Source organism: Melitaea cinxia, chromosome 16 (assembly GCF_905220565.1).
Source record: "Melitaea cinxia chromosome 16, ilMelCinx1.1, whole genome shotgun sequence".
In the NCBI taxonomy this organism is placed as follows: domain Eukaryota; kingdom Metazoa; phylum Arthropoda; class Insecta; order Lepidoptera; family Nymphalidae; genus Melitaea; species Melitaea cinxia.
In genome coordinates this window covers 3269089-3279821 of record NC_059409.1, presented here as the reverse complement: position 1 = coordinate 3279821, position 10733 = coordinate 3269089, and the positions used below count along the sequence as shown (strand labels likewise).

The following is a 10733-nucleotide window of genomic DNA, read 5'->3' as shown; positions in this document are numbered from 1 at the left end:
GGTCTAAACTGATCGAAAAATAGCTCACGTAATTAATGGATCACCCCAAAGCTGGTGCGTGTCGTGTGGCTCTATTTAAATTGTAACGAGATCTGAAGAGTACTTTTTGAGCTGTCTCTAATAATGCGTATTTAATTTAATATTTTTTCGACTACATGCGCTGTACCTTTCAATGTAAGTTGAAGTCGGTTTTTTTTTTGTTTTAAAGCAAATACAATTATGTAATAAACTTGTAGGACATTTTTTGTATCTTTTTAGTAGTCGTAAGATCTAAAAAGACATAAAATTAATTGTTTTAACCATTAAAATAGTATAAGCTATAAAAATTGACCGAAATCTACCCGTTTTATTAGCCTAAATTATTATTTATTGTAGGGTTATATTATAAGAAAAAACATTTTGGTACATATTTTAACTGTGTGGCTACGGTACTAAAGAATATAGCCACCCCCTCTCTTCCCGTGGGTTTCGTAAGATGTGACTAAGGGATAACATAGTTCCGCTACCACCTTGGAACTTAAAAAGCCGACCGGTGGCGGGATAACCATTCAACTGCTGGCTTTGAAATACACCGGCCGAAGACGGGCAGCAGCGTCTTCGGTGTGACAAAGCCAGCCCTGCAGTCACCAACCCGCCTGCCCAGCGTGGTAACTATGGGCAAAACACATGAGTTCACGTTATTTTTGGCGTAAACTTGTGGAGGCCTATATCCAGCAGTGGACTGTATAGGCTGTAATGATGATGATGATGATATATTTGAAATATTTTGTCAAAGAGGTGTCATTTCTGTTCGAATTACTAACATAAAAAGTAAAATCTGTTTTTCATTGATATTTATTAAACATAGAATTAGTGCTTAAATAAAATAAGTTATAAGTTTTTTTTTATATAGTATAAGTAAAACAAATTTATTTATAATTACGTAATACAATATTTGGTTTTAATAAAACAAAAAGGCTTTACATCGCCGTCCTGAGTTCATTTTATATCCTGCTTCCTTTTTATTTTCTATTTGCGACTTTTATAAATATATTTTAAAGAGTTATATACTACTTGATCTACGTTATCAACGTCATGTGCTTATCAACTTTTGCATTATAGATATCTTCTTAGTTATTAGAGTATAAGCTTCTTGCTAATGAGAAATACGACCAAGTCGTGCTTACTACCTGAAAAATTTGATAAATGCATTAAGATTTAATATATAATTATTATAGTTGTTTGTATACATTAAGTGTTTGGCGTTCTGTGTAGCAGTTGTCATTGATTGTTTCCATTCAGTTAAAATAAGATATTAATTTACAAATGCTATCTTTTGGGTATGTGGACAAGCGACCAAACAAAAATGGACCTCCAAATGAAACTCCCTGAAACCTCTAATAAAAATGTACTTTGAAATAAAGGCATCAGTTCATTTGGCACATAATGCCTCGATCTAAGTCCAGCTTAATTTTATTATTTTTTTATTATGAATATTAGCTTCAAAAGCAATTTTAGTTTCAATTCAGTTGAACCAAACGGTTGTATTCGACGAGTACTTACACTATTGCTACTAAGTCTCATACATTTGATTAGGAATATACAAGCTTATTTTACCTTGGTGAATGTGTTCAAAGTTATTGGGACGTAGTTCAACGAAGTCAGGCAGCAAGGACGCTGTGACCTGCACAGAGATAGTTCTAAACTTGATCCGTATCTCAATATTTTGATTGGAATAGTTTTAAACGATTAATTTATTCCCGAGTAGATGTGATTATTATTTAAACTGAATTTTTGTATAACTTACAGCTCAATATATATTTTGATATTAATGTGACTAGGCATTGGCCTAACTTGCAGTGTTTCTTTTTTCTGTATATTATTTTCTATACATTATTTTTCTTATTTGAATATACATTTTTTTTACAAAAATAATACATGTATCATATATCATTCGGCTGTTACTTAAAAGATAGACATTACACATAGTTTTACATTGTAAGCTGAGTAATATAACTTCTGTAACTTGTGTAATGCAAATGTTTTTTTAAATATATTTCAACAAAAAAGTTTCAATCTTTCAGTATTTAATATCATATTATTAGTATTTTTATACGGTTAATGATTTACGTTAGTACCAATCGTATACGTGACCCGGTGAGATATTTCACGAGTCTATCAAGAAGTCTAAGCATCAATTTCTACGTTTCCAACTTTACGAACGACGCAATTCCCATAACAAACTTTCTTTCCTTATTATATCCCCGTAGATTAGAGGGAAAATATATCGATGTTCACTTACGTTACACAAGTCTTATTCCTTTATACGTCTTAGTTTGATATTGATACTTACCTTAAGATAATAAATCGAATTGCTCTCTGATAATGTGTACCGTAGTTGTACCACACATTATCGTACGCCGATTCAGCTATTCCTGAACTCTATATGGAAAAAAAAGTGTTTGTTAGTTCCGACGCACGACTGGAGTTTACTCCTTCAGATCGACTGTCTAAACCCTCTTATCCCCACCCCCTCTTATCTTATATATATATATATTAAGGAGTAAAGTCCAATAAACTCCAAAAAAAAAGGATTTAATAATAAAGTCTTGACTGTAATGATCCACATTAGATCCACATTACGCTACGAAATATGACAGAACTATGTCACAAAAAATAAATTAGTAAAGGATCGAAACGGAGTTACCTATATGCTAAAGATAGTAAGGGCAAAGCTTTTTTACTTACGACCTTGCTAAGGAAGGTAACTCCCTCTTGCTGAAGGTTGCTTGGAAGACATTGATTTTAGCGATAAAGCCGGCGTTTGTACATATCTCTACTGATTATTTTTATTGTTGCTTTATTATTATTATTGGTGTACAATAAAGTGTTATTATTATTACCTACTAATTGCGAAACAGAGTCATGTAAGCTTTTACCAACTAGCTAAATAAAAAAATATATCTGATTTTTAAAGTAACGGCTAATTAGTTTCGTAGTTATTACATTTCATTTGTTTCGACAAATCAAGTTTTGTTTATCAGTTATTTATAATAACCCTTTATTATTTTCATTCAAGTAAGTTTTCATGAAACACACATAAATAGAATAAACATAATTGAAAACAAACGACCATCTAATTAATGTTCACACTCGTATGTACAATATGGTTCAGATGTGTAACGTTTTATTTGTAACATATTTGTTATTTACTAAGATATTATATTATATTTTTGAAGCAAAACTACTTTACGCATGCTTGACTTGGTGAAGATAGAAAGAGCGAGTTATGTTTGGTTAGTTTTAACTCAGTCGCGTGGTCTAAAGGACACTTGTTTTCTTCATTATATATTATTTTTATTTTATTTTTAATAAATTTAAATAATTTATTATAATTATTAGGCACGAAATTCTCACCTCAACTTTTAGTAATTCCGCGTAGTAGCAGAGTATGTAAATTGGCAGCAATAGCGCCAATACAGCTATAAAATTATTGGCAATGTCCACAGCGCCATGTGCTACCTTCAATTATGTACATTTTAAATTAAACTATATTATTTTAACATTAAAAGAGAGATTATGAGGATAATTTGAAATGAATAAAGTATTTGTTTTATAATATATTATTATTTCATAGTAATTTGCTGCTGTACGTCAAAATATAATTACATTATTCTGCATACCTATTTATAAAAACATGGATATAGTTTCACTTAAATATTTTCAATATTTTTTTACAAATGATATAGTATAATGAACGATTGTTTGAATTTTATCTCAGTTCATTATTTTTTTAAATGTCTGACGTTTCGGATACTTTACAGTTTACAGCAACCATGGTCGCGGGATGACTTTCCCAAAGGAAAAGAAATCCGAAAAACTTGTGTCATTATAATAAGTTAATCTCGCGTAAACATTAGTAAACAATATTATATAATATATTCAATAAACTTTACTTACCGTAGCACCAAAACCAAAGAAACACATAATGACCGTAGCAAATAACAAATCTATGAAGACTAATACGCTAAATATGTTATTTAACGAGCAAGTTAAGCTGAAAATTTTAATAAAAAAAAAAATGAATTAATTTTATTCGATATAAAAATATGTAATCCTGACATAATATTGTGATTCACTGGTTGAATGTGTTAAAAGGGTATCGTGGTGATTTGATAGATACGTTTCGGTTCAGCCTGTTATATCCCACTGCTGGGTACTCTTCCCCCATGGCCCCTTTCCCCATGTAGGAGAAGGATCAGGGCTTAATCCACTACGCTGCTCTAATGCGGGTTGGCGGATATATTGAATACTACGTGTAACGATCGCTATCAGGTGTACATGATAACAACGGAGACCGACGGCTTAACGTGCTCTCCGAGGCACGGTGGGGAGACCCACAAGAACTGGACAAACACCCAGACCATAACAAAAATCTGTATGGCCAATACAAATGTTTGTCATGTGCGGATAACGAACCCGCAATCGCTAGCGTAACAGCTACAAACCATTGTTGTAACTGTTGCGCCAAGATAGATATAGAAACTCAATTCACGAGATCGTTTTAAGATATAATTGTTAAATAAAATGTATCGTGAATGCCATTGGTCACCCGTTAGAATGTTACTGAAAAAATAAAATCGTTTGAATGTATTTGGAAGAAAATTTCCGGTTATAAGCCTTTGCTCTATAGGGCCGGTGTTTTAAATTAAAAGCGAATTTAAAAGAGAGTTTGAATCCCGGCGGGTTTTAACATGAATTACGTTATACAGAAAACGTAAATAAAAGTACGCATAAAAGTGAACATTTTTTGTAATATTGTTAAAAAAATCTTTCTCATAATTTTTAAAATTCTTTTTATCTTATTTAAATCATTAAATTGAAAAATCTCTCTACATCATCAAATATTTTATTGTCATTTGATTTACGCGAGACGTTAAATTTTATGACATTATGACATCTGGCGGAAGATGTGAATGGAACTTTTATGGACTATAAAACATTAAATTGAATATTTGGAAATTCAATGTTATTCCCAATTATGTTACAATATTGTCTATCTATGTATAACATGATTTCATTAAATACGGGTATTAAAGCCAATCGCGTTGGATTTAAGATTTGATTTTTAATTGATTAATGAATTTTGGTACAATTAGCATTACATTATTCTGAACAAAAAAAAAAAAAAACTGTTTGGTGAATTACATATCTTGAAATATATTTATTTCTGAACGAAACATGGAAGGTTGATAATTCGAATACATAACTAGGCTTTTACAGCTATTAAAAAGTTCTTTCAAGCATCTTTAGTAACTTTTACTCACTGAATTAATTTTTGGTGATTCCGTATAACATTTTTCAAAGAATTTCCGGAATTATCAGCACTAATAATCATTTCATTTTTAAGTGTAATTTTATCTTTTCTTGATTTCACGTGTTTCAAGTCTTCTCTTAGTAAAGCAAACTCTGTGCTGAGGTGAGCACAGAGGGTTATCATCACAAATTCCGTGCCTATATAGACGTAAACGTAGCGAAACGCTTAAAAAAAGAATTGATTTTATTGTGAGTTTTCACTATTCGTTTAAGCTTCCAGCTTAACTTAATGTTGTATTTATAATAATAATTTATATACAATAATAAATAAGTGAAATATTATATGAAAAGGAAAAAAATAATTATGACATTGCTGTTTCTTTGAATCTTAATTTTAAAAGCAACAGTATTTTTTTTAAGGTAATAATAATATCATTGATAGAAAAACATTAGGAAATATTGATTTTTACAATTCACTAAACATAGAGGGTTGTATAGCATTTGAAAAGAAAGTATTAACGAATAATTCTAAATAAAAAAATTCAAGGCTTAAAGATGAATTTCCATATTGACTCATCACTTACTTGTGTATACTTGGAAAGCATACATCGCAATATATCGCATCCAATTTTTTACAGGATCAAAAGGGTACACACATCCTAAGGGTAGCAAGAATTCGGTGTCGTCTTCATACAAAATATTCTTAAATAAAGTAAAAGCCAACGGTGCTAACAAATTTTGCCACGTAGCAATCATACTTCCCCAGTAAAATACTAAAAATAACTTGAATTAAATTATCCGTAAAAAGTAAAATTTTTTTGTTTTTCGACATTTTAAAACTAATAAAATTTATGACAAAGTCAAATCTAATAAATAATTAATTTCATTTAAATTTAAGAACCAATTATAGAAGGGCCAAGTTCAATATGAAATACTCTGACTAATTAAGGAAACTTATTCGATATTATTTGGTCGAGAATTTTGGGGTCTATTTATCATTTGATTTATAAGCAAAATTTTTATTTATTGTGTTAGAGTTAAAAAATGTTAAATCATGTATAGATAAATCTATTGGAAAAGGTAATTTAACATAAGCCTGCATTTGATGTTTGAAATGACTTATATCAAGATCAAAATATTAATTTCATACTACCTGCGTGACCAAGATTTAGTCGTTTCAAGAATATATTTTTCTTCTTAGTTTGGTATTCGTTAAGGTTATCTGTTCTCCACATACTGCCGAGTTCTTTGATCAAATCAGCTGTATCTCTTTTTCTTGATATAATGACTGCGGCTTTTAAGATTCCTAAAAATAGCATTATTTTTAATGACATGAAGATTATACTTTTGGTCTATTTGATAATTCTTAAAGCAGTTGATTTTACTCTCCATATGAGACGGGACGCACACAAGTAACGACTCGCTTAATATAAAACGAACGTAATCTTTTATTTGAAAGGGGCATTCAAACGAAGATGATATTAAAATGGAAGGCACGGCGTAAGCCTTGTTAAGTCATTAGATGTAATAGTTAGGATAAATTCCTTGGCAGGGTGCCACTGAAAAGAACATACCTTGTGTTAAAATCAAGTAAACAGGAACCATGAAAGCCAGCTCTGATATTTTTATCTCATTTGTAAACACTCGGCTCATGTAAACAGAAACCGAAATGTAGTGAATTAATACGAACGGAATGATAAAGAAGAAACGCCAATATTTTTTAAAAACCGGAACGTTGTCGTCAAAAAATCCAATGTTGCATCTCTTTAGTAAATTGAAACATAGGTAAAAAGGTTTTGTGAATTCATACGGAAAATCTTCAATTTCGTCCATTTTAGGACACAGTCGCCGGCCGTATATGGAATAATACGTAGATGAACGTTCTTTTTATTTCGGATTTCGCGTTTTACATAATATATTTTAGAGATCCCCTATCGAGTTTGTTTTAACGATTGATACTTTATGCTACCATTATATTTATATCCGTAAATCTTTTCACATTTGTTGCATTATTTATATATTGATTTTTTCATTTTATTTCCAATACGTTTGTTATATGGTTACTAACAGGACGCTAGTAAGCTGGTTGTAGTTGTAGTTGGCTCTGAGGAAGTTTTGTAGTAGAGTCGACAATGAGCTTGAGATGCTTCTGATGTTGCAAATAAGTAGGCACCCCACGTCATTTTGACACCGTGAGTAAAAAAAAAACTATTAATTCTGTATTACACGATTTGTCATTGCGAAATTATTAAAATCGTATTTTCAAAAAGAGACAATTTCTTTAATTGGAAACGGGAAAGGAAATAAACATGAAATTTAAAAAAGAACCACATCGAATACGCAACACATATTTGCTAATAAATATTAAAAGATATTTTACGTAAATCTTTCACTAGAATTCTGTGGGTTTATTTACATTCGATATTTTTTATCATTGAGCTAAATTACAAACCATTGGAGTCTTTGTGAATAACGAATGAAGAGATTAACGAGACGTATCCTATAATAAAATGTATCGTTAAAAAATATACCGAATATAAAAATAAATACGACCTATCAAACTATAATCTCTTTGGAGGATTGTGATTTGTTATTCTGTTCGAACTTTCCTTATAAAATAACAAAAAAGGATATTATTTTTATTTGTCTCAATATTTAATATATTTATTGTTATAAGACTTTTGTTTAGGGTCTTTTTCTTGTATTAGAGACATCAAGCTTGCATCCCGCCCCAGCTTCGCACGAGTATTAAAAAAAATTCAAATCTTACTTTTTGTTATCCTATTTAAAAAAATAATAATATAGCCTATGTCACCCGAGGATAGTGGGGATTCCCAACAGTTCAAATCGGTTCAGTAGTTTCGGAGCCTATTCCATGCAAACAAACAAACAATCAAATCTTTCCTCTTTATAATATTAGTATAGATAATGAATATATGATATTGAAGATACCAGTTGAGGGTACGACCCCTGCATATGGCAAATGTTTGTATTTTTCGTAGAATTGTAAGCACAAATTGTAAAATGTGTTCTATGTTTCCAGACTTCTGACTCTGGATTCCCATCAATGAACCGTTAATTGTGTAACTTATGACTACTATTATTTAGGTACTATTTATATCTTGAGTAAATTTTATAAAACTAGAAACTTACTTTTGGTAAGAGTCGTCATGTCGTTGCGAACCTTATTTACTAAGCAAAGTTTTACATATGTTTTTAAAGTTTATTATGAATCTATTATTCATACCGTGACTTTTTATACCCTACAATCAATTATTAAACGTAAATAGATCTTATAATGTCGATATTTGATGACAAAACTTTCAAACAAATAAACATTTCATCTTTATTTTATTAGTGTTGGTTTTACGTGACGCCCTTTCAAAATATTTGCTCTTCACCCATTTCCGTTGGTATAAATACGAAATACTTAGACATGTAATCACGGTATTTTCTAAAATAAACAGGAGTTAATAAGGTACTTAGTCAGCTCAGTCAGTCAGTCAGTCAGCTCAGCCTATTGCAGTCCACTGCTGGACATAGGCCTCCCCAAGTTCGCCCCAAACATGCCGGTTTTCCGCCATCCTCATCCAGCCTACACCGGCAATCTTACGCAGATCGTCGGTCCAACGGAGGACGTCCCACGCTGCGTTTGCCAAGACGCGGTCTCCACTCTAGGACCCCTCTACTCCAACGACCATCGGTCCTGCGGCACAGGTGGCCAGCCCACTGCCACTTCAACTTGCTAATTCTGTGAGATATGTCGGTAACTTTCGTTCTCTCGCGGATAGTCTCATTTCTAATCTTTTAGAGATACCCCAAGCATAGCCCTTTCCATTGCACGTTGAGCGACTTTAAACTTGTGGACCAGTCCCTTCGTCAGTGTCCACGTCTCGGCTCCGTATGTTAACACAGGCAGGACGCATTGCTCGAAGACTTTTGTCTTCAAGCATTGCGGAATCTTCGAAGTGAAGAGTTGACGAAGTCTGCAAAACGCTGCCCAGCCCAATCGAATCCTCCTATCGGCCTTAAGGTACTTAGTATTATTTGTTAATGGGTTTTAATATTAGTTTATGAACTTGTCTCACTTGTTTGTTCCTCACTGTTACCTTTTGTGTGCGTACTGCTATGTTATACCGATGATAATTTGCTTGCTTAAATAAAAACATGTTTTATTTTATAATAATCAGATACTTAAAAGATGTCTAAATTAGCTATTCAATTTAAGTTTTAAGTTCTCTGAAGCTAAGTTCGTTACGGTTAATAATATTATTAATTCTGTAAATGAGAATGTATGTAAAGATGGGCAGATATTTTTTACTCTTACATGTATTATAAAAACTGCTTGCTTATTTATTATGAGACTTAGTACATAGACAGCTGAAGATACATAATGTTACATTGTTATGTACTTTTTGTCCCGACGTTCGCTCGTGATCGGAAATCATAAGACTAAATCCGCGAGGCACATCTAGTATTTTAATAAATTAGGGGTATCTATTATGCCTTAGGATATTTTAATGGATTTTTTATCTACTACTTATTGTTAATATGTTAATTAACGAAATACCGAAATACATAAGCAATATTTTTTAGGGCACTGGCATCGCCTAGTTCGGAATAAGTATTTTCTTTAGAATACTTTGCGTGTCACTTAGTAAACGAGAAATGAAGGTAAACTCGTCGCTTTACGACGTACTTTACATTCTACTTGTGATAGGATACGACATTCTACGTTCTAAGGTACGTGATGTTTCTACACAAATTACTTAAAGGAGCGTCTAATGTTTGTTTTGAATATCCTTCAAGTACTTCCAAGAAAATACTTTTATGTGAAATAACTTTTCGTTGATTTTTTTTATAATTATTTTTTGGGTTCACCTTTTATTATATTATATATAAGTATGTTTATTTTTTTATATTTCACCCTAACTTCGCCAAAATCAATTTAGCTCTTTTAAAGATTATTTCGGGTAAACGGTTTGTGAGTGGTTGTTGCTGAATAAAATCGTTCATATCCTTTTATTGGATAAATACTTCTTTTAAGGAAAAAAAATTCCGAGCTTATTCCACCACGTTGCTCGTTTAGGCATAGACCGACATATGTAATGTTTTTTTTTATGTTATGACAAAACTAAAAAAAAGTAGGGAACATTTTAGAACAATCGAATTACATGACATTTTTACAATGGTTCTTTTTATATTATACTATCTGTAGTACTTACCCTGCGTGCGTTGCTACGCTTTTTTTTGGTCGTACCAACTCAAAAACCTTTGTGGGGTCATGCACAACACTTTGCTGAAGATCATGACATTATCAAATGCATATTTTACGATTCCATAAAGGACATTCGGACCAACTTTCGTTTTTATATTTGATGGGATTTAAATGTATTTATCGTCCTAATGTATGTCAAGTTTCTTATATCAGTACTTTA

General features: G+C 31.6%; 1 protein-coding gene across 1 annotated transcript; it reads right to left on the bottom strand.

Annotated features, from left to right (window-relative positions):
* Positions 1-1109: 1109 nt before the first annotated feature.
* On the bottom strand, positions 1110-7128 carry LOC123661112 (odorant receptor 85c-like). Its single transcript, XM_045596109.1, has 9 exons — positions 6870-7128; positions 6449-6601; positions 5880-6068; positions 5307-5520; positions 3940-4036; positions 3397-3501; positions 2333-2421; positions 1597-1663; positions 1110-1169 (listed from the first exon to the last, which is right to left on the bottom strand). The coding sequence occupies exons 1-9, from the start codon at positions 7126-7128 to the stop codon at positions 1110-1112; spliced, it is 1233 nt and encodes a 410-aa protein (XP_045452065.1).
* Between the last annotated feature and the right edge of the window lie 3605 nt (positions 7129-10733).

Coding starts and splice junctions, on each gene's coding strand:
- LOC123661112 (XM_045596109.1), bottom strand. CDS start 7,128: ATGGACGAAATTGAAGATTTTCCGTATGAATTCACAAAACCTTTTTAC. Junction 4,037..5,306: donor AATCACCAAAAATTAATTCA/GTGAGTAAAAGT, acceptor TAAAATTTTCAG/CTTAACTTGCTCGTTAAATA. Junction 2,422..3,396: donor CGGAATTACTAAAAGTTGAG/GTGAGAATTTCG, acceptor TTTTCCATATAG/AGTTCAGGAATAGCTGAATC.